This window comes from Desmodus rotundus, chromosome 3, assembly GCF_022682495.2.
Source record: "Desmodus rotundus isolate HL8 chromosome 3, HLdesRot8A.1, whole genome shotgun sequence".
Classification (NCBI taxonomy): Eukaryota; Metazoa; Chordata; class Mammalia; order Chiroptera; family Phyllostomidae; genus Desmodus; species Desmodus rotundus.
This window is the reverse complement of record NC_071389.1, coordinates 88,908,290-88,933,123: the sequence shown is the minus strand read 5'-3', so window position 1 is coordinate 88,933,123 and position 24,834 is coordinate 88,908,290. Positions and strand designations below refer to the sequence as shown.

The 24,834-nt window shown below is 37.4% G+C and overlaps 2 protein-coding genes across 7 annotated transcripts in view; one reads left to right on the top strand and one right to left on the bottom strand.

The window, feature by feature from the left end:
* Positions 1-24,834, top strand: part of MAK (male germ cell associated kinase) — an 81,465-nt gene that overhangs the window by 27,093 nt on the left and 29,538 nt on the right. For all 6 annotated transcript variants that reach the window (XM_045189107.2, XM_053920405.1, XM_024552394.3 and 3 more), the window contains exons 7-11: positions 2,344-2,515; positions 6,135-6,302; positions 14,727-15,023; positions 19,555-19,724; positions 22,725-22,873. In XM_045189107.2, the coding sequence (XP_045045042.2) occupies positions 2,344-2,515; positions 6,135-6,302; positions 14,727-15,023; positions 19,555-19,724; positions 22,725-22,873 (956 nt within the window). The remainder of the gene's footprint in view (positions 1-2,343; positions 2,516-6,134; positions 6,303-14,726; positions 15,024-19,554; positions 19,725-22,724; positions 22,874-24,834) is intronic.
* LOC112297546 (transmembrane protein 14C) overlaps positions 17,451-24,834 on the bottom strand; it is a 55,793-nt gene continuing 48,409 nt past the window's right edge. The window contains exons 6-7 of the mRNA XM_045189109.2: positions 19,825-19,932; positions 17,451-17,794 (exon numbers count right to left, since the gene is read on the bottom strand). Of these exons, the coding sequence (XP_045045044.2) occupies positions 19,854-19,932 (79 nt within the window). The 3' untranslated portion in view covers positions 17,451-17,794; positions 19,825-19,853. The remainder of the gene's footprint in view (positions 17,795-19,824; positions 19,933-24,834) is intronic.

The window sequence follows — 24,834 nt, the reverse complement described above, 5'->3', positions numbered from 1 at the left end:
TAACTATGTGTGTCATGAGATGAAAAAAGTTGAAAATTACTGGTTTAAATCATCTAGTTGTGACATTTTGTTATAGCAGCACCAGGAAACTAATACATTTTTTTTATTGTTGTTCAAGTACAGTTTTCTACCTTTTTCTTACCTTCCTTTTTCTTAATATATCAGATAGCACTTATTTCCATAAGCAGTTAAATCTGTGTTTGACCAATTGAAATGCAAGTTGTGGTCCAAATTTACAATGTATATGTACACACATATACAGAGAGTCACTGAACTACTAAATTTTTTGATGACATTGATGTCGACTACAAAAAAATACTTGAGTGCAGCATGTGCTTTTATCTATTTGCTGTCAAATTTTAGAATTGTTTGAGCCTTCGAAGAATTATTTTTGTAAATCAATTAAAGTGATTTACAATGGTATCTAGCTTCTTTATAAACAAGTCCTTTATATTATGGCTGCATTTTATTCCAAATCACTTATAAATCTTTCATCAGAATTTTTGATAAATGGAGTACCAAAAACACAATGTTTTTGAAGTTTGTAGAAAATTGTAATTACTGAAAATGAAGTTTGCACACAGGAAGACAATGATTTTTATCCCTACAAATGCAAAGGAGGAATTGAACAAATTAAATGACTAGAGCTCAAACAGTGTACTACTTTTATTTTTCTTAATGTATAATTAGATTGAGAAAATCGCTTCTTGAAGGAAGAACTTTGTTTTCACCTGGGTAAATTTAGGTTCTACACTGAAAAGGAATAAAGTTAAGACTTGTTTTCAGCATCTAAAGTACCAAAACATTCAAAACAATTTTTGTCTCAAAAAACTATTTGTCAAAGCAGATAATAACAAATGTTGACAAGGATGTGATGAAATTGGAACCCTCATACATTAGTGGTGGGAATGTAAAATTATACAAACAGTCTGGCAGGTCCTCAGTGGTTAAATGTCTAGTTACCATGTGATTGATCCAGCAATTCCATATATATATATATATATATATATATATATATATATATATATATATATATGTATATATACCCAAGAGAAGTTAAAACTCCCATCCACACAAAAACTTCTAAGTGAATGTTCATAACAGCAATATACATAGTAGCCTAAAAGTGGAAACAACCCAAATGTCTATCAGCTGATTAATGTATAAACAAAATATAGTATGTCAATACAATGGACTATTTTCAGCATTTATTTAATTTTTCTTGTAGAGTACAGACTTCATTGACTTTGTTTTTAATTGAATGTATTTGAGTGGCATTGATTAACAAAATTAATACAGGCTTTAGGTGAACAATTCTATAGCACATATCTGTACACTGTATTGTGTGTTCACTACCCCAAGTTATTATCCAGCATTTAAAAGGGTAAAGTACTGATACATGCTATAATATGGATGAACCCTGAAAACATGTTAAGTGAAAGAAGCCAGTCATAAAGGACAAAGTAGTGTATAGTTACACTGATATTAAATATCCACAATAGGTAAACCTATAAACAGAGAAAATACATTAGTGCCAGCAGCATAGGGCATATTGGAAAGGTGTGGGGTTTCTTTTCGGAATAATGAAAATGTTCTAGAATTCATTGTGATGATGATGTACAAGTCTGTGACTATACTTAAAGCTATTGAATCATACTCTTAAATAGATGAATCATGTATTATGTGAATTGTATCTCAATAAAGCTGTCAAAGGAAGGTACTCTGAATGGAAGCAAAAGGTAATATTGTAAAACATCTGGGCTGAAATATTTACACATTTCAATACTAATCCTCTACCAGGTAAGTGTGCTCCTATAAACTATTTTTATCAAGTAAAAATATCGATTGAGGAAATTGAGTCAGTTGAAAAAATCATTATTCTCAAACTAATAAGGAAGAAAGAAAAAATCCCACTACTCAGGGATAATCTTTGTTAATCTGTTTTCTATCCTTCATATGGATATATCATGGATATGATGTTTTGTGAAATTATACACTCTTCCCATTCAGAATATATCAGCTTTCATTCAGAGCTCCCCGCTTTTTCTTAATATATCAGGTACCACATTTCCATGTTTGTTCATCTGAGTTCCTATTGTAGGCTATTTGAACATTTTGTTTATATGAGTCACTAGTCCTACTAATTGTCTGTGGTCTGAGAATATGTGTGATGCCAATTTAACCCCAGTGCATTGTACAAATGCCTGATGCACAGAAGGCACTTAATAGCTGTTCCTTGACTGAAACGCATGACCAAACATAACAGAATCCTACTGCCACTCCATCATTGAAACCACAATCAAAATAATCTGTTTTACTTTGTTTTCCTTTCTATTTTCGTAGGTATCGTGCTCCTGAAGTTTTACTAAGATCTTCAGTTTACAGCTCTCCCATTGATATGTGGGCTGTTGGGAGTATAATGGCTGAACTATATACATTAAGACCACTTTTCCCAGGGACAAGTGAGGTTGATGAAATCTTTAAAATTTGCCAAGTTTTAGGGACTCCAAAAAAAGTAAGTACTCTTGTTCTTAAATTGTTATAACTTTTGATTATAACTTTTGCCTAGCTATATGATATTTTTATTTTCAAATAGGCTTATGATTTAATGGTTAATTTTCTTTTAATTCTTAATTTTTTAAAAAATTGGGGTGGGATGAGGATTATAAGAAGCCAGATCCCATAGACTGAATAAAAAAGATTCTTTCCTTTCTTTAAGAACATAGGAAAGATGCTCCATAATTAGAATTCTATATATTTAACTTTGGGTTGATGACTGACAACTACATGGACATCCTTACTTGGACTCCTACCTACTTTCTCTGTGAATGTCCATTGGCATCAACTCATTACACCAGGCGTCCTGGATTACCTTCTCTTAACTTTGCCTTGTTTCCTTTTACATACCTCTGCCGTGGACATATGACTTCTTGGACTGAATATTTTTCACTTAACTACTTCATTCAGCTAGATCTTATATTCAGGGATGTGCTTAAATAAGTTTAAGTATATATAATTATCTCAATTAATTAGTATATGTCATATGGTTAACAGTAGCTATTAAAGCTTTAAGATAATTGTCATTACCCAGCTATGTGAAATTTTTATTTTTAATTATATTTTATTCATTATGCTATTACAGTAGTCCTGATTTTTACCCTTTGGTCCCCCTCCACCCAGCATCACCACTCCCTCAGGCAATCCCCCCTCCATTGTTCATCTCCATGGGTCATGCATATAAGTTCATTGGCTACTCATTTCCTATAGTGTACTTTTACATCCCCATGGCTGTTCCGTAACTACCTATTTGTACTTCTTAATCCCCTCACCTCTTCTCCCATTCACTCACACCAGCTTCCATATGGCAGCCATCAAAATACTCTCTGTATCCTTGATTCTGTCTCTGTTCTTCTTGTTTGCAGTTTGTTTTTTAGATTGTATTGTTTATAGATACGTATTTTTGCCATTTTATTGTTCAAAGTTTTGATCTTCTTTTTCTTAAATAAGTCCCATCAACATTTCATACAATAATGGTTTGGTGATGATGAACTCCTTTAGTTTTTTCTTGTCTGGGAAGCTCTTTATCTGCCCTTTGATTCTAAATGACAGCTTTGCTGGATAGGGCAATCTTGGCTATAGGTACCTGCTTTTCATGACTTTGACTATTTCTTACCAATCCCTTCTGGCCTGCTAAGTTTCTTTTGAGAAATCAGCTGACAGTCTTATGGGAACTCCACTGTAGGTAACTGTTTTTCTCTTGTTGCTTTTGAGATTATCTCTTTATCTTTAAACTTTGGCTTTTTAATTATGACGTGTCTTGGAGTGGGCCTCTTTGCATCCACCTTGTTTGGGACTCTGTGCTTCCTGAACTTGCATGTCTATTTCCTTCACCAAATTAGGGAAGTTTTCTTTCATTACTTTTTCAAATAGATTTCCAATTTCTTACTTTCTCCCCTCCTTCTGGCATGCCTGTGATGCAAAAGGTGGACCTCTCGAAGTTGTCCGAGAGGCTGCTTATACATATATCCTCATTTTTTTCTTGGAGTTTTTTCTTTTCTTGTTGTTTAAGTGGTTGTTTTTTCTGCCTTATGTTCTAAACCATTGATTTGATTCTCACCTTTATCCACTGTACTATTGTTTCCCTATAAATTGTTCTTTATTTCAGTTAGTGTATCCTTTGTTTCTGACTGGTTCTTTTTTATGCTGCTGAGGTCCTCACTAAGTTCTTTGAACATCCTTACAAAGTGTTTAGAACTCTGCATCAGATTGATTGCTTATCTCCGTGTTGTTTAGCTCTTTTTCTGGAGTTTTGATTAGTTCTTTCATTTGGGCCATGTTTCTTTGTCTCCTCATTTTGGCAGCCTTCCTGTGTTTCTTTTTCTTTTTTTTTTTTTTTTTTTGCGTTTAGATCTTTTTTTCTGTAGGTTTCTCCTGTTCTTTCTTTTGGGGTTGGTTTCTTTCCTGTGTTTGTTTCTATGTATTAGGTAGAGCTGCTTTTGACTCCATGTCTTGGTAGTGTGGCCTAATGTAGTAGGTGTCCTGTAGGGTCCAGTGATACAGCTCCTCTATCACTAAAGCTGTACTTGAGGTGCACCCTTCATGTAGGCTGAATACACTCTCCTCTTTTAGGTGAGCCTTGGTTGCTGTTGGCAGATCAATGGATAGGATTTACCAAGACCAGTCAGCTGCAAGGACTGGCTGTGACCACTTACCACCAACCTCTGCCCTCTGTGGAGGATCAGCTCTGTAGAGGCAATGTGATAGTGTTCCTACATGGTCTGTAGCTGTCCACTGGATGCACTGGCCCTGGGGTTTCCTGGGTGGTGCAGGCCGAAGTCAGTTTTTACCTGTGTTTTGCCAGGGGTCACCCTGCCTAAACTATAAAGCAATCTCAGATGGGTGCTACTTGTGCTGGGCTTGGAGATTCTAAGGCAAAGTCAAGCTGTGAATTTAGGCTGGCTGCTATTAGTGCTGCACGTGGGGCTCACTGAGGCCTGCTGTTGCTTGTTTGAGAGGATTTAGGAAGTTGTGGAGCATGAGCCACAACCAGCCAATCATATGGAAAAGCAGCTTGGGTGGGTCCATATGTGGGTGGGGCAGAGTCTCTGGGGATCTTCAAGGGGCGGTCAAACAGTGTTAGCTAGGTTGATGGAGTTTCAGATATGGGACCAGGTTGCTAGTTTTGTGCAGGGAGGGTTCAGAAAAGGGACAATGGCCTCTGCTTGCCTTGATGACAGATACTTCAGTTTCTCCCCATATGCCGCTGGTGCCTTTCAAGCTGCTACCCCGGTGCTGGTGCTCAGAGATCGTGAGTCTGAGCATGTGAGTCCATGTGGTGGTTTTTTAAGAAGAACTGCTTGGGGTTCCATCAGTTTTCTTCCACTGACTCAATCCCCACTGGTTTTTGCAGCCAGAAGTTGGGGGGACATCTTCCTGGAACTGGAACCCTGGACTGGGGAACCTGGTGTGGGGCTGGGACTCCTTGCTCCCAAGATATTCCTCCTGAACTTTTATCCACCACATGTGGGTGAGAGAGCGGCCTGTTCCATGTCAGTACCCCTCCTACCAGTCTGGATGCATGTGGTTTCTTTATCTACATAGTGAGTTGTCAGACTTCCATTCAGCTCAGTTTCTGATGGTTTGGAATGATGGTGGTTCTATATTTTAGTTGTAATTTTGGTGTGGTTGTGTGAAGAGGTGAGACATGTCTCCCTACACTGCCCTCTTGACTGGAAGTGTGCAATTTTTAACATTGGTATAATGTATAATGAGGATCTTTGTCATGATGAGACAAGCAAGTATCCTTATTTTTCATTTTTTCAAAGTCACTGTCATCATGATGTGTGTCGTTGTCATTATCGTCATCATCATCATCTAAATACTAGACATGAGTTTAATATTTTGCAGTTTATAATAATGCCATCTCATTTTTTTTCTAACTCTCAGTTCAGTGTTATTTCTATACTGTTTGTATCACTGAATTGTTAGTGGCATGGTATTTCATTCCCACATTTATTTTTATGAATCAACATTAAAATTTTCACATTTGAATGGCTTGTATATTATTACTGTGTTTTTAAATTTATTACTAATATTCTTTTTGCTGTCTCCCTACTTACATATTTCTTAAACAGAGTGACTGGCCAGAAGGGTACCAGCTTGCATCTGCAATGAATTTCCATTTTCCCCAATGTGTTCCTATAAACTTAAAAACTCTTATTCCAAATGCCAGTAATGAAGCTATTCAGCTTATGACTGAAATGTTGAATTGGAATCCAAAGAAACGACCAACAGCAAGCCAGGTAAAATCAATCTCCCTGGTACACTTTTGTTAAGATTTAAGGATGTACAATATCAGGGATATTTTCATTTGCGAAGATAAGTCTTTTCTCAGCCAGGGTATACCAAAAGATTTAAAGCCCTAAAGCCTTGAGGCCCAATATATATAGTAAATTAATTTCTAGGCATGCCAAATACTTGGGAAAATTGCAAAAATAGCCACACCAGTAATTTTATATGTTTTATAGTTCAAATGAGAAACACTATGAAGGTAAGGCTGAAAGGAATACTGTATTTTGCCATATATAATACACACTTCTCTTTTTAGATTATTAGATTAGTTTTATTTTTGTTTCTTTTTTTATAGCTTTATTCCATTTATTTATTTTTTCCACTTTTTTTATTGTTGCTCAAGTACAGTGGTCTCCATTTTTCTCCCACAATCTTCCCACCCCAGCCATCCCCACTTCCCACCCTTGATTCTACACCTCTTTGCTTTTGTCCATGTGTCCTTTATATATGATCCTATAACCCCTTCCCCTTTCCCCCCATTATCTGCTCCCACCTCCCCTCTGGTTACAGTCAGTTCTTAATTTCAATGTCCCTGGTTACATTCTGCTTGATTGTTTGTTTTTTTGATTAGGTTTCACTTATAAGTGAGATCATATATTTGTCTTTCATTGCCTGGCTTATATGGCTTAGCATAATGTTCTCCAGATCCATCCATTTGTTCCAAAGAGTAGGAGCTCCTTTCTATCTGCTGTGTAGTATTCCATCATGTAAATATACCATAGTTTTTTGATCCATTCATTTACTGCTGGGCACTTAGGTTGCTTCTAACCCTTGGCTATTGTAAATTGTGCTGCTCTGAACATGGGGCTGCATAGGTTCTTTTGAATTGGTGTTTTGGCTTCTTAGGGTATAACCCCAGCAGTGGAATTGCCAGGTCAAAAAGCAGTTCCATTTTTAGTTTTCTGAGGAAATTCCATACTGTTTTCCACAGTGGCTGCACCAGTCTGCATTCCTACCAACAATGCATTAGGGTTCCCTTTTCTCCATATCCTCTCCAACACTTGTTTGTTGATTTGTTTATGATGGCCATTCTGACGGGTGTGAAGTGGTATCTAATTGTGGTTTTAATTTGCATGTCTCTAATGGCTAGTGATGCTGAACATCTCTTCAGCATCTTTTCATTAGTCTCTGGGCCCTTTGTATGTCCTCCTTGGACATGTGTCTGTTCAGGTCCCTTGCCCATTTTTTAAATGGTTGTTTGTCTTCCTGGAGTGGAGTCGTGTAAGTTCTTTATATATCTTGGAGATCAAACCCTTGTCCGAAGTGTCATTGGCAAGTATGTTTTCCCATACAGTTGGTTCTCTTTTCATTTTAATGCTGTTTTCTATAGCCACACAGAAGCTTTTTATTTTGATGAGATCCCAGTTGTTTATTCTTTCCTTTATGTCCCTTGCTTTAGGGGACATATCAGTGAAAATGTTGCTGCATGGAATGTCTGAAATTTTCCTGCCTATGTTCTCCTCTAGGACTTTTATGGTGTCATGAGTCATATTTAAGTCTTTTATCCACCTCGAATTTATTTTTGTGTATGGTGTAAGTTGGAGATCGAGTTTCATTTTTTTGTATGTACCTTTTTAGCTCTCCCAACACATTTTGTTGAAGAGGCTATTTTTACTCCATTTTATACTTCTTCCCCCTTTGTCAAATATTAATTGACTGTAGAGACTTGGGTTTATTTCTGGACTGTCTATTCTGTTCCATTCGTCCATATGCCTGTTTTTATGCCAGTATCAGGCTATTTTGATTACAGTGGCCTTGTAATACAGTTTGATATCAGGTATTGTCATCCCTCCTACTTTCTTCTTCTTTCTCAAAATTGCTACAGTTATTCAGGGTCATTTATGGTTCCATACATATTTCTGAAATGTTTGTTCTGTATCTGTGAAATACATCATTGGTACTTTAATAGGGATTGCATTGAATCTATAAATTGCTTTGGGTAGTATGGCCATTTTGATGATGTTAATTCTTCCAATCCATGAGCATGGTACATGCTGCCATTTGTTTGTGTCTTCCTTAATTTCCTTCTTCAGTGTTGTGTAATTTCTGAGTATGAGTCTTTTACCTCCTTGGTTAGGTTTATTCCTAGATACTTTATTTTTCTTGTTGCTATATGAAATGAGATTTTTTTTCCTGATTTCTGTTTCTGCTATTTAATTGTTGATATACAAAAATGCCTTGGATTTCTGAGTATTGACTTTGTATCCAGCCGTTTTGCCAAATTTACTTATTCAAGTACTTTTTTGGTGGAGTCTATAGGATTTTCTATGTACACTATCATGTCATCTGCAAACAGTGACAATTTCATTTCCTCCTTTCCAATTTGGATGCCTTTTATTTCTTTTTCTTGTCTAATTGCTGTGGCTAGGACTTCCAATACTATGTTGAATAAAAGTGGTGGAAGTGGACAACCTTGTCTTGTTTTTGATCCCAGTGGGAAAACTTTTAGTATTTGCCCATTGAGTATAATGTTGGCTGTAGGTCTCTCATATATGGCCTTTATTATGTTGAGGAATGCTCCCTCTTCTCCCACTTTGCTGAAGTTTTCTATCATAAATGGGTGCTGCACTTTATCAAATGCTTTTTCTGCATCTGTTGATATGATCATGTGATTTTTGTCTTTGCTTTTTTCATGTATTATGTTTATTGATTTGTGAATATTATGTCATCCTTGCATCCCTGGGATGAATCTCACTTGGTCATGATGTATGATATTTTTAATGTATTGGTAGATGCGGTTTGCCAGTATTTTGTTGAGGATTTTAGTGTCTCTGTTCATCAGTGATATTGGCTTGTAGTTTTCTTTCTTTGTTATGTCTTTGCCTGGTTTTGTAATTAGGATGATGCTGGTTTCATAAAAAGAGTTTGGGAGTCTTCTGTCTTCTTGGATTTTTTGGAATGGTCTGTGAAGGATAGGGGTTAGCTCTTCCTTAAATGTTTTGTAAAATTCTCCTTTGAAACTGTCCAGTCCAGGGCTTTTGTGTGTTGGGAGTTTTTTGATTACTGCTTCGATTTAGTCAGTTGTTACATTGGTCTGTTCAGGCTTTCTGCTTCTTCTTCATTCAGTTTTGAAAGATTATATTTTTCTAGAAATATGTCCATTTCACCTAGGTTTTCAAATTTCTTGGCATATAGTTCTTTGTAGTAATTTTTTACAATCCTTTGTATTTCTGTGGTATCAGCTGTAATCTCTCCTCTGTCATTTCTAATTGTGTTTATTTGAATACTCTCTTTTTCTTGATGAGCCTGCTTAAAGGCTTGTCGATTTTGTTCATCTTTTCAAGGAACCAGCTCCTGGATTCATTGATCCTTAGAATTGTGCTTTTTGTCTCTATGCCATTTAATTCTGCTCTGATCTCAGAGACATTCCTTCTACTTGCTCTGGGCTGTCTTTGTTGTTATTCCTTGAGTTCTTGTAGGCATAGGGTTAGGTTGTTTGTTTGAAATGTTTCTACCTTTTTAAGGTAGGCCTTTTTAAGGTAGGCCTGTATTGCTATGAACTTCCCTCTCAGGACTGCCTTTGCTGTGTCCCATGAGTTTTGTATTATTGTGAGTTCATTTTCATTTGTTCCCAGAAACTTTCTGATTTCTTCCTTGATCTTATTCTTGATCCAGTCATTGTTTAATAGCATGCTATTCAATCTCCATGATTTTGAGTGTTTTGGGTTTTTTTCCTTGAGGTAGTTTCTAGTTTCAGTCCCTTGTAGTCAGAGAAAATGTTTGATATGATTTCAGTTTTCTTGAATTTGTTGAGGCTTGTTTTGTGTCCTATTGTGTGGTCTATCTTTGAAAATGTTCCGTGTGCATTTGAAAAGAATGTGTATTTTGCTTCTTTGGGATGTAAGGTTTTATATATATCAGTTAAGTCCACTTCATCTAGGGTATTGTTCAATGCCACAATATCTTTGTTGACATTTTGTTTGCAAGATCTGTCCATTTTTGACAGTGGGGTGTTAAAATCCCCTACTATAATTGTGTTGCTGTCAATATCTTTCTTGAAGTCCTCCAAGATTTTCTTTATGTATTTGGGTGCTCCTATGTTGGGTGCCTATATATTTACAATGTTTATGTTTTCTTGGTGGATTCTTTCTTTGAGAATTATGAGGTGACCTTACGGGTCCCTTTTTATGGCTCTTCTTTTGAAGTCTATTTTGTCTGATATGAGTATTGCTACCCCAGCTTCTTTTTCCTATCCATTTGCTTGGAATATTTTTGTTTCCAGCCCTTCACTTTCAGTCTGTATAGGTCTTTTGTTCTGAGGTGGGTCTCTTGTAGGCAGCATATGTGCTGGTCATGTTTTCTTATCCATTCTGCTATTCTATGTTTTTTGATTGGAGCATTTAATCCATTTACATTTATGGTTATTATTGATAGATACTTATTTATTGCCATTTTTTCGTACCTGTGTTCCTCTCTCTTTTGCTGTTTTTCTTCTTCTTCTTAAAGCAAACTGTTTAGCATCTCTTGTAGAGCTGGTTTAGAGGAGGTATATTCTTTGAGGCTTCTTTTGTCCAGGAAGCTCCTTATTTGGTTTTCCATTTTAACTGAGCCCCTTGCTGGATAAAGTAGCCTTGGTTTCAGGCATGTAGTTCTCAGTACTTGGAATATTTCTTGCCATTCTCTTCTGGCTTGGAGCGTTTCCATTGAGAAGTCAGCTGCTAGCCTTATTGGGGCTCCCTTGTATGTTACTTCCTGTTTTTCCCTTGCTGCCTTTAAGATTCTCTCTTTGTCTTGAAATTTTGCCATTTTAATTACGATGTGCCTTGAAGTGGGCCTCTTTGGGTTCTTCTTGATTGGGACTCTATGTTTCCTGGATTTGTGTGACTTTTTCTCTCATTAAATTAGGGAAGTTTTCCATCATTACTTTTTCAAACAGGTTTTCTATCCCTTGCTTTTCTTCTCCTTCTGGTATCCCTATTATATGGATATTATTATGTTTTATGTTGTCCTGTATTTCCTTTAGCCCCTCTTCATTCTTTCTGAGACTTTTTGCCTTTTCTTGCTCATTCTACGTTTTTTTTTCTACTTTGTTCTCCAGTTTACTGATCCAATCCTCTGCTTCATAGGGCCTGCTTTTGATTCCTTCTACTGTGTTCTTCAGTTCAGAAATTGTATTCTTTGTTTCCTCTTGGCCTTTGTTGATAGTTTCTATTTCCTTTTTCATGTTGATGTAGTTTGCATTGAGTTCATTGTAGTTTCCCTGTAGTTTTTGGTAATTCTCTGTGAGCTCATTGAGCTTCTTTATAACCATTGCTTTAACTCAATATCTGATAGTTGCCTCTATTTCCATTTAGCCTGAGGCTTCCTCCCTTCCTTTCATTTGGGGATTGTTTCTTTGTCTCCCATTGTTTGTGAGGCTCTTCTTGTTAGCCTCTGCTTCTTAAATTGATCTGTTTAACTGCCTGGGTTTATGGTGTGAACTTCTATGGTAGAAGACCTGTGAGATTCACTGGTGCAGTCTCCTTAATCTCCTGAGCTTGAAGTGTTGGGCTGTCATTTATGTTGGCTGTCTGTATGTCTTTGGGTTTTGATTGTTGTTGGGTCTTTCTTTGGTGGGTCCTTCCCTCCAACTGGTTAACTGAGGGTCACTCTGTCCACCACCTCTTGTATGCTCTTGTGCAGGTGTGGGCAGGTTGTGTTGAAGCTGGTTCTTTCCTGTGTATAAGGTTTCGAGAGTTCTTTCTTGCTCTTGTTCAGTTGTTTGTTCTGAGTAAATTTCTCCACCATTTAGTTGTATTTCCAAACTGGTCCTGGGTGGAGGTTAGTGTGGCTTCCACTCCCTCTTTCACCTTCTCCTGTTGTTATCTGTTGGTGGTTCCTTTGTTGGTGGGTTTCCTCTTCCAGCAGGTATCCTGGTGTTTACAGTTTCCACCTATTCTTGCCCACCCAAAATGAAACACATCCCCCATAGGATCCGATTCCAGTGCAGCCTTTGAGACTTGGAGTTCCTTTCCAGACTCAAACTCTCTATGGCCTTCACCTGTTTTCCACTCGCTGGTTTCTGCTCCTCTTAGATAAAAATCTTTTAAAGAGCAGCAATTATTTTTAACAAACAGTGCAGTATATTTTCTAATGTTTCTAAATATTCATTACTTTTGTAATAAAAATGTAATAAAAATATTTAAAATTTTCCTGAAAAAGAAAATGGGCATGAGATGTGAAAAAAATCACAGAAAAAGAAATTAAAATTACTAAAAACACTTTTTAAATATCCAACAAGGGTTCATGGTAATGAAATGCAAATGAAAATGAAATACTATTTTTTTTACCTATCAAATTAACAAAAAAAATACAAGTAGTTTAAAAGCTATATCTCTAAGTACTAATGGAAAACAATTTAGCAATATATATAAAGAACCTGAAATAACAATCAGAAAGTTGGGTAAAGATTCATGCCCAAAGATGTTCAAAGCTATATTCAGAACTTTTCCATTGGAAGTATAAGTCTAAATATTGCCAGGGGAACATTTAAAGTATATACATCCTTAATATGGACTGTTATGCCACCATTAAATTGAAATTTTTTGAATAACTATTTCAGAGAATTCTTAAGCTCAAGTGCTACATATAAAAAGTGAGCTATTTATATGTGTAAAATGATTTGACACATGTAAAATATATTTTAAAAATATGTTGTATAACTAGAAAGATAAATTCAGAAAAACATTTAAATGTGACCTATAGTTTTCTCTTGATGTTGGCATTGGAGATTATTTTAATTTCTTCTTGACAACTTTCCAAATGTTACTTATTCTATGTAATGAACAAATATTCCCTTAATAAACAGGAAAAAAATTACTTTTTAAAAAGATTCTCTTAAAGGATGGTAGCTGGTATATTAAAGGCAAAAAGTTGTTAGAGATGAAACTTTGAAATTGCAAAACGCATTCATAAAGGTTCTAGTACCAAAATGTGCACTATTAATGTAGGAGTATTGACATACTAATTAATGTGAGTTAATTCAGAATTTGAGCGCCTTCTGTGTATCGGGGTACTGATGTATTTAAATTGTGTATATTTGTTGAGTTCCACTTAACAATGTCAGTGTAATTAACACATAATCAGTTGTGGTAGGTGACATCTTAATACCTTTTCACCTCTGCCAAAATGTACCTCCATACCTGTAACCTTCTTCACTATTTTGTAGCCCTGCTGTTCAGTGCAAATAAGGAGACCTAGTTAGGGAAAGTAAGTTACAGGATTCAGGGCCAATGTACTGAGCTGCCTCCTTCCCTTACACACCTGAGAAGTGAGCCGGGGGTCAAGGCTCTCCTGATATAGGGTAGAGGTGAAGAAAAACAAGCTTTGGCTCTCTTAAAGAGCTACCCCTCCAAACAAGAACTCAGCAGAACTGGGAACTTCCCTTCTCATCCAGGCACGTGACCCTGCGGAGAGGATCAGAGGTCACAGCCCAGCTGCACTGAAGGCTTCATACATTCTCTAGACCAAGTTCCATCAGCCTCAGCACTGACAGTTCTGACCAGATAATGCTTTGTTGTGGGGCCCATTGTGTTCACTGCAGGGTATTCAGAAGCATCCTTTGCGGCATACCTAGATGCCAGTTGCATTTCCTGCCCACAAGTCATGACAATAAAAAATATCTCCAGACATTGCCAAACGTCGCCTGAGAGACAAAATCACCCCAGTTGAGAACCACTGCTCTAGACTGTCACCCAGACAGTCATCAGGGCTCCCCACCTCCAACCTCATGCAGTAGTAGCAACTGATGACTGACCTTAAAACCCAAACAACAATCATTTTTATTAGTATTTTTATATTTTCTTCCTATGAATATCTTCTCTTTGCCAGTGTACTGATGAATATGCTTTATCATGTATGCATTTATAATTTTCTTTCTTAGAATTTTTTTATTGCTAGTAGATACACTTATATTTAGCCTAAGAGTAGCCCTGAATTTTATTAACACATGAAGTTAATCATTTTTAAATTACATAAAAGGTCTTTAAACTCATTTCTTAATGCCTTTGGATGGACTCTAAACCATTATCAATGTCAGCATTTAAGTTGAAATTGATCACATCAAATTTAGCCAAAGCTTATAAGCTAAATTTTGTTTTCATACAAAATCTTAAAATAAATAGAATAATTGCTTTGCCTGGATGTTAAAATTACAAGTGAGTTTTACATTCTTCCTAATAACTTGTACTTTATCTCTCTTGAGAATGTTCTTTCTCAAATTATTTTTTCCTGGTTATCTTTTTAAAGTTGCCACATGGGGGAAAGTGGGTGCTCTCTAAATCTTTGAAACTTTCCTAGGCTAGTGATACAAACTTAGCCCAGTGTCTGACAGGAGTTTATATGCAATAAATTTAGATAGAACCATTTTACATTTGTTATTTCCATGCTTTTTATAGGCATTGAAACACCCATATTTTCAAGTTGGTCAAGTATTAGGCCCTTCCTCACGTCATCTGGAATCAAAACAATCTGTAAATAAGCAGGTACAACCACGAGAATTGAAGCCATCTTTAATTGATCTAGAACCTAAGCCTCTGCCAGATGTAAATGATCAGACTGCCGGACAGCCCCAGCCAAAATTCGGCCACCAGCCACTGCAGTCCATCCAGCCTCCACAGAACACGCCAAAGCAGCAGAGCCAACAGAAACGGCCTCAAACACTGTTTCCAAGTATCATCAAAAACATGCCAACTGTAAGTCACCCATGATGCTTTTAGATGTAATAGTTTGACTAGCTCAAGTAGGATTTGGTCTCTAGGCCTTCTTAAAAATGTCAGGGAAGATATAAAAGATTATTCTATGTTAAAGCCTCTGCTGCTTCTGTCAGGAGCTTTGCATGGGATAAAATTCTAAAAAGAAAAACTCAGAGTGAATGTAATAAAGGTTACATGCTATGGACTTCCTTTAACAGTTATTTAGGTGCAAGAGAACTCAAAGAATTGAAAAGAATCTGTAACAGAAGAGAGCTGGTAAGGAATTTAACAGTAGTTTTATACTGTTTTTAAATGTTAATGTATGTGAACAGAATGTTTTTTCTTAAGTGTCAGGCATAATATTATACTTCCTCTTCCCATTTCTTTTGTTCAGGGAGCTTGTCAGGTGCCATATATTTTAATTGCCTCCTCAAGAGGTATACAGTACTTCCAAATGCATTTGCATTATTGGCATTTTAGAACTGAAAGAGATCTTAAAGAACCCTGTGTCTAATTCCCTATCCAGTCCTGCTCCCAACAGCAGTAATCACAGTTAACATATTACTGATTCCTTGCTTCTTATATGTATTGTTTATTATCTGGCTCTTCCTACTAGAATGTAAGCCCCGTGAGGTCAAGAATGTTTGTGTGTTTTATTTACAGACCCAGACTCAAAATGGGGCCTGGCACATAGTAAATTCTCAACAAATGAATAATTGCCCACACTATCTTTGAATTACCTCCAGGATCTTGAATCCACATATTCTGACTATTACAAAGTTCTTCCTTAAACTGAGCTAAAATCTGGTTTTCTTTGTGTTTTAACAAAAGTTAATCACTCTTCTAGAAAGGCAGCCTTTGAGATATTTGAAAATAGCCCTTATATCATCTGCCCTTTTCTGTAGGAGAAACATCCCCAATTCCCTCATGTGCTCCACATATGACATCGTTCACCAGTGACAGTAACCCTTGGTTCCTGTGTATGAAGCGGCCCTGAGTCCCCTCATTAGCCTGCTCCACACTTAGAAAGAGGCTGCCAGAACTAGGAGCAGAGAGCAAGCAGGGAGTGAAAAACTGGATGAATCACCTCCAACATTCCAGAATCACATGCCCATTAGTACCACTGAGGATTACATTTGTTTTTGTTTTTCTTTTGGTTTTTCTTGAAAGGCACATCGAATGTAGACTCATACTGAGAGGGAAGGAAAAGAAGTTGATATTTGAGTAGCCACTAAGTGTCATGTACTCTGCTAGGCCCCCCAGTATGCTTTTGCTAAGTTAAAGTACCCAATAACCTGGCCCTAAATTTTTAGGTAGCATATAAGTTCCAGAGTTGGGATTGAGTATTTGTCAACTAAAATTCCTAATTCTATTTTTTTTTGCAAGTGCTTCTGTTAAATCACATATTCTTACCTTTCTTTGTGTATTTGATCTCTAGGATTCAAAAATTGCAGGAACTTACTTTTACCTCTTAAATTTCTAATAAGCATTTTGAAACCCTTGTTTTGTCTTCTCAGTTTAACCATTCTGCCCAGATTTTCACCAGCTTGTTCAGTTCATTTGTTCTTGTTTTCGCCTGTACCTTCATGATAAACAATGAGCTTTGGGCAGGCCACTCGAACCTTCTTCTAGATCGACACTGATCATTAATCGGTACTCTTGGCCATAACAAAATACCATAGGCTGGTGACTTAACAGAAATTTATTTGCTCAGAGTTCCGGAGACTGGAAAGTCCAATATCTAGGTGCTAACCAATTTGATTCCTGGTGAGGGCCCTCTTCCTGATTTGTGGACAGCACCTTCTTGCTTTGCCCTTACATGGCAAAGAGAGAAAGTAAGGTTTCTAAAGTCTCGTCTACAAAGGCACTAATTACCATCATGAGGGCCTCCCCCTCATGAGCTCATGTAATCCCCAATTACCTCCTAAAGGCCCCATCTCCCAATACCATCACAATGGAGTATAATTGGGGGGTGGGGCAATAAACATTCAGTCCGTAACAGTGCTGATCCACCTTTGTTGTCCTTTGGTTACTTCATTATATCATGAAAGACCCTTTCACCTACTTTGTTGAAGTCTACAATAGACTACATGTATTCATTGTTTACCTTTCATGGGAATTGGTGGCCTGTATGATCTACCACTTATTTTACTCAGTGCTCAAAAACTTGCCCTTTAATAACTAACTATAGAATCTTTTTCCTCATCCTATACCAAACTTGTTAATATGGAGTTTGTGAAAATTCACCTTCTACTTTATAAAAATTATATTTGCCCCTTTCCAATTTTCTCAGACAAACAAGACTACTTGGTATTACTGACATTGTTTAGCAGAGTATGGCAGCAACTCCCTAAAATACAGTTCAACTGAAATAAGAGTCTTGAACTCAGCTAAGTATAACTTTTGATTAACTCTACACATGTGGGGCTTTAAATCATTTTATTTTCCTTAGTCTAGAGCTCATGCTCCCCGACAAAGAAAATAGTGTAATAGAATTTGGCAAATAACACTTTTTGTCATCATCCATTACTGTGATGTCATCAGCTTCAAACAGTGGCATATTCATTTTTTAAGCAGCATCTTGCTCCCAACAGAGCTGTATTTGCTGACCTTGCTTCCAAATTCCCTAAATTTCAATTGCCTTTTGGATTTTTCAGTTTACATGTCGCCAAGCCACCCCATGTAAATTTGAGCAAAATTAACTCATTGTCTGCCCCAAGCCAAGTCTTCTTACTTGTTCTTTATTTCTTTTTTTATCCTTGCCTGAAGACCTGTTTATTGATTTTAGAGAGAGGGGAAGGGAGGGAGAGAGAAAAAAACATCAATGTAAGAGAGATATGTTGATTGGTTGCCTCCTGCATGTACCCTGACCAGGGATCAAACTTGCAGCCTAGGGTATGTGCCTAGGGTATGTATGGAGATCGAACCAGCAACCTTTTGGTGTATAGGACATGGTCCAACCAATGGAGCCACCCAGTCAGGGCCCTCATTCCTTATTTCTGTTAAAAGAACCACCATTCTGAGATGACTGGACTCAAACTTTTAAAGTGTCCTGACCTTTCCTCCTGTGTCCCCTAGGATTACATGTAGTGACTTATGACAGAAATCTGACCACTTTGACTTGAACAATAAGGGTTTGTTTTTCTCTCATAAAAAGAAGTCAGGTAGTGGGCAAGCCAGGGCTGGTGCCACTTGTAAAAAGAACCAGATGTTTCTGTCTTCTTGTTCTACTACCCTTAGCAAGCAGCTTTTATTCCTATGGACATAAGATGATTGCTGCTCCTACAGGGTTGCACCTACCATCTGGAAGGAGGAAGAGTGAAAAACACTGGCACAGGCTAGCAGAGTCTAAAACTGTCCCTCCTGCAAGCCCCTTCCAACAGACTGGTACATACAGCTTACTAGCTAGATCATGTCACATGGCTACCTATTGCTGCAAGGAAGGCTGGGGGTCCGGATATTTTAACAGGGCACATTGCTGCACTGAACAAACTATTAGTAAGGAAGAAGGGGAGATTGGCTCCCCGGGCAACTAGCAGTGTCTGCTACACTCTCCTTTGACCTCTGCCTGAGCAGAGTCAAAGTCCAAAGTCCAGCCTTTTTATTCTTTGTTAAAACAAATGTATTTTTTCCTGAGCATTCCAACCACTCTGAATCTTGTCACTGCCTGCCATTATAATTTTAAAGGCCTCTTATTTGAAACCTGGCCTTTCTAGCATGTTGCCTTTATCACATCACTTTTTCTTTTAGCCCCAAAACATCCAGTGTTCTCCATTTCCCAGAGGATGGCTGCACTTTCTTAGGCCCTTCATAATGTAACATCAGTCTGTTTCTGCAAGCCTGACTTCTGCTACTTCAGCACAAACCCTCTGCACCTGTAAAATTAGTCTACCGTTTTTTCTTGGAACAACCTCTGGCACTCTCCTATTAAAAAGCCATACTTTATACATTTCCTCTTCAAAGTCTAGAATAATAATAACTATAACAACAACAGCAATAATAATTCTAACCTTTAGTATGCCTATGTGCTAGGCCCTATCCTAAGGACTTTCAATGTATTTTACTGTTAAATTCATAAACACCAATTTAGGTAAATGCTCTATGTTCCCATTTAAGGAGGAGGAAACTAAGACTTTGAGAAGTTAAGTCACTTGCCTAAAGAGACACAGCTACACATGGCAGTTTTCCAAATTACTTATCAGTGAGGAGTGAGTTTTGATCCTAAGTGTTCACGTTTCCTTCCAAACCAGATTCACAGAGATCGCTCCCTTCTATCAATTCCTGTTATATTTTTAACATGTGCTACCTGTATTTATGCTAATACTATTACATGTGTTTGTGTGTACATATATATACACACACATACATACATGCGTACATATATATTTATGTATGTGTGTGTATATATATCCTTAACTATATGTAAGACTCCTTGAGAATGGGGACTCTTAATATCAAATATAATAGCTTATGCATATAAAAGGCATTCAGCAAATGATTAAAGATGATGATGACTGATTTTCCACCACAGAAGCCAGATGGCACACTGGGGCATAAAAGTGCTAGGAGGCGTTGGGGTCAGACTGTGTTCAAATCCGGAGATACTTGGGAAGAGTTTGAGGACTGTGATTTTGGAGCCTCCCATTCCAAGAAGTCAAGCATGAATGTTTTCAAAGAAAAGAGAAAAGATTCTCCATTTCGGTAAGATTTCAGATTCCTCTGTAAAGTATATTTTTTATCATGCATCAGCTTTATTTTACTCATTAAATACAAATGAATGTAGATATTAAAACGAACTTACCTTTGAAAAGGTAAGACTCTAGACTTCTCTCAGTAATGATTCTCAGTGTTAATGGCTGAGCGTCGCAGGCGTGTGGAGGAAGGGGTTCTTGTTAAATCTTCAGTATGCCTGTTGAATAATGATCACCATTATTCTCATTTGAAATTCAAATACCTATTGGCAGAAGGCAGAGCACACTCTGATAGTGTCCAAATTTAACTATTTGTTTGCTTGCTATTCTAAACTTTTTTGATCATTTCCTGAACTTTTTCTGAATTTTAATATTTCCAGCAATCCCTTTTCTTTTCATAAGTTGAATCATCATGAATGTGTTATTCAACTTTGAAGTGAGGGAGGGTTAAATTTTGGTGAATGTTTTGGGAAAATATTTTCCTTTTTTTTTCCTCTTTGAAACAAAAGAGGAATAAGGAGAAAAGATGTGGCATGAGTCAGGGAAATTTATCCGATAGGTGTTTGGTATTATATGGTGGAGAAATCTTCATTTTGGGGTATACATACCTCTGAAGGTATATGGGAACTCTCCAAGGGGGACATATGCTTGAATAATTCCTAGTCGATCAATTTCTAGATCCTTGAGTTCCACAGTACTCTTCCCTAAAATACATGAGCTGGAGAATTAGCTTGCTAATCCACCTTGCACTTTGCAGAGCGCCACACCTCTCAGCCATTTCAAAGCTTCCATGCCATAAGGGTGTAACAGCCTGTGTGGTGCTAAACAAAGGGGGAAATCAGAAGACTGCCGCCTTCATCTCAAAAGGCTTTCTGTCTTTCCTTGTCTTTTTTTTTTTAATTTTTATTGTTATTCAGTTACAGTTGTCTGCATTTTCTTCCCATCCCTCTACCCCACCCCAGGTGGGATTGTCTTTCCTTGTCTTATGCTGTTTCTCCTGAGGGGAAAAGCCTGCCTTAGAAATAGGGTGTTTTAGTATGTGTTGGAAAGCATGGAGATTCAGAACCACTTTAGGGACCAGAGCCTAGTGATGCTTTATTTTTTTAAGGGTACTGGAAATGTTTTGTGAAACTATCTGATTTTTAAAAACCTGTGGATATACATTATACATAATTTTTGAAGATTCAGAATGTTTTATGGAATAAGGTAGTTAAAAACTTACTTTATCAAGTCATACCATGAAATACTCCAATTACAGTCAATTCTATTTCATCTTATAGAATATTTACTGTTTTTTATCTGCTATTAATAAGTAACAAGAAATAAAATTGTTTAATTTGTGATGGAAAATTATAGACTTAAACATGTGCAGGGAGATACATAGTTGGGGTTTGTTTTTTTTTAAACAATTATTTACATCTGGGAACAAGGGTTTGAAGACCATTGGTGTAAGCTGTAGACAACTTGAAAATTTTTCTTTTTAAACCCATGTCATTCTAATTCCAGCTGAACTTTATCATATACAGGGATGGGCAAAAGCATGTTAATAATAATAAAAGTAATACAATAATTAATAATACAAGAATAAATTTTGTGTGCTCACAAGTATAACCCTACTTCTGCCTACCCCTGTATTTTTAGGGTAGAAGATGCTTGAATCAAAACCTGTGGTTAAGATCAGGTTTGTAGTCTATATACTTGATTCTGGCAAGGGGACAGTTGGTAAAGTTTTTCAACATCAACTTTTCCTTTGAATTTCTTTAGAAAAAGAACAACTATATAACAATGAAATTTTAATATAGGCATTTATTCCATTTTAATTTTTGGTATCTTTAAATGGCCTTATATACTTTAAGCATATAATAATTATTAATATACTATCATTTATTAAGCACCTACCTAAATTTTATTTATAATTTTCATATTTCAGTAAAAATATTTGCAGAATAGGATGCCGAGCCTTAGACAGGTTAAACGAATAGGCTTCCCAAGGTTAGATGAGGCTTAATTCAAGTCCAGATCTCTGTCTTTTCTGCACCACACCGTCTGTAAAGCAACAGGCACTCAAATGCTTGGTGAGCTGAATGGACTCTGCTGTTCTCTACTCAGTTTCTCAGGCAGCCTGTCTTCAGAATAATATACAGAGTACCAAATACTGGAGTGTTAAACCTTTACTTAATGGTTCTCTTCTTTTAAGATATTTATACTAATTACTATTTACACTTGTACTCATACTCGTTAGACATTTACTAAATACCTAGTTGGTAGTAAGAGGTATGAATATGATGTTGTCTGTCTTCTATCCATCAAATGTATAGCAGCAGAAATAGGACCTTCAAGTATCTATTAAGACAGAGTGTTTATTAAGTACCACTAATGAGCGAGCTGCAGGGCACTCTAAGAGCTCTGTTGATGGGCAGACCACTTTGAGGAGGAGAGGAAAGTCCTTCTAGAGTAAGCAGTGACTATAATGGGCTGAGGGGAGGGGAAAGAAGTCAGAAATGGATGGGACTGCTTCTAATGAAGGGGGACTACTTGTGTCCAGGGAGATCCCAAAGTAGGCTGGGGTAGCCAGCAGTTCAAAGGGCCAGCCAAGTCTGTGTCAGTCTCCAGAGGAGTCCCAAACAACCTTACTGGTTATACATATGCTGGTGACAATGGCTGTGACTGGCTTCCCTTTCCATGTGCCGCAGTCTTCTTACATCATAAACCCACAACTGCAGCAGCTGTGGGCACGATGGAAACATTACACAGACAGTTTGCCGCTCGGTTAGGAAGCTTTCTGTCATGAAATGTCTGGCATTAGATATGATTCAGTGCACTGGCTAGTATTTACTGGAGGGAAAAGGTCATCAGTTCGTATTCCTATCAACAAAAGAACTCTGATGGAAACCATTGGAGTGAGGTCACCTTGACTATTTTGAAAAGTTGTGCAGAGAGTAGGTGAGAACACAGTAGTGTCATCTTCTCATTTTGCATGCCCTAATGCTACCTTATGTTGACTTTCAAGGCTTCCAGAGTCAGTACCCTCAGGATCCAGCCACTTAACAGGAGAAGACAAGAGCTTACCTACTGCTACTTCCCTAAAATCGGATTCTGAATTGTCAAGTGCTTCAACAGCTAAACAGTACTACTTAAAACAATCGAGATACCTTCCAGGTAAGTAGAGAAAATAAAATGTTTACTCCTGACAACTATATAGATAAGCCAGACTCCAGTGTCCTGAACCTTTGTGGAAAGTGCACCCTTGAAATGAAAAGTGTAATAACAGTGTTCTTTGCTGGCTCAGCCTTGTCAGTGCTCATTACAAAGGGCTTTCTGGGCCTTCTGCCTTTGGGAGGTCTGCTCAAGAAATGCCTAGCGGCCACAAATCAAGATAAAGAATATGACTCAAAAAAATAGCCTCCTTCCCCCAACCAAAGCTGTGCCTTTAGTAAATGCTAAATTTTATTAACAATTCTGCACCCCCATTACAACTTTTTATAAAATGTAGAATTTTATACTGTTCCGTAAATGATGCGATCCATGTTTTTGAAAGTCGTTTGAATTTCTCAATAGAACATGCTAGGGTCAAGGAGGTTGGTCAAGAAGCCATTGAATACATCTCAGTAGAGAGGATAATCGCTTATTCCAGAATGGTAAAAGCAGGGAAATGGGTAAAATCTAGATGTCTTTCGGTAATGAAACTGACAGGACTTGCTGATGGATTAGCATGGGTAACAGTAAAGAAAGGAAGTAATTAGTGTTGGCTTCTGGATTTTTGACTTGGCAACTGGGTGGATAGTGATGACTTTAACTGAGAAACGGAAGATTAGGAGAGGACAAGAGTGTGGAAGTAGAGAATAAGGAGTTGAGGTTGGGATGCCTATTTTTTTTATTGTTCTATTATGGTTGTGCCAATTTTTCCCCTTTGCCCTCCTCTGCCCCACCCACCCCCTGTTCCCACCATCAGTCCCCACCCTGTTGTCCATGTCCATGGATCATTCATACATGTTCTTGGGATGCCTATAGAACAGCTGAGTTGATGTATCTAACAGACAATTGGATATATGAATCTGGAGCTTAGGAAAAAGATCTAGACAGATGGTGAATTTACATTTTACCTGAAAGTAGAATTTTCTCCTAAAAATTCACTTTAAAAAGTTTAAAATTCAAGTTAGTTTAAACGGAATCACATTTTAAATCACTGTGTATTTATACAGATACATCTTCAGTGCAGCAAGAGGAGGAAATGATCATTTTCCTCAGTGCTGTTGTGGACATGGTTATTTACAGGTTTCTGAACATAATAAGCAGGTTCATATGAGGAAGATTTGCTTTTCACATTTAAACCTCCAGAAGTAAGCTACAGTCTTCACTTCCCAGAAGCATGTTTGGGAAGCAGAGGTAAGGAAGATGAGCAAAAAGGTTGAGACTGGACTGGTAGCAAGATATTGATGCTTAACATATTTTTCTGATTACATGGTTATATGGTTACCTTTTAGGCAACCATATAAATTTCAGTACTAGAAATCCAATAGGAGTTCACTCCTGTTGTCAATAACTGAGGAGAGAAAAGAGTGAAACTAAGGAAAGGGTTTAGAAATGAATGGGATAGAAAACAGAAGACACATGGATATATAACCTAAAGCACGTCCAGCTGCCTGCTGCTACAAAAGTCAATATTCAAGAGACAGGTGCTGATGTAAAGGAAAGGGGTTTATTTTCAGGTGCCAGCCACCTGGAAGATGGGGGACTCATGTCTCAAAGCCCATCTCCACATCTCAGTGGAGGCAGAGATTTTTATAAGGAGGGAGAGAGAAAGCAGAACAAAGAGATCCAGGGGAGGGGGTTGAGAAGTTCACCTGCACCCTAGCATAGTTCATTCCAATAAGGCAAGTGATGCCTTAACTGCTGGTGTGCATCATCGCGCTTTAGTCATCCTAGCTCTACGGTTGAAGGTCAGCAAATCTCCCAGAGTTGGGATGCCTGAAGGTCAGAGTCTATCTTTCTGGGCAGTTAGTTCCTAGGATTCTTATACAAACATGCTGTTTATCTCTAAGTTACATATTAGAGTCAGCACTTACAGAAACAATGGCTAAGGAATGGTGGATGGGTTACAGTTTCCCACTGTTACAATA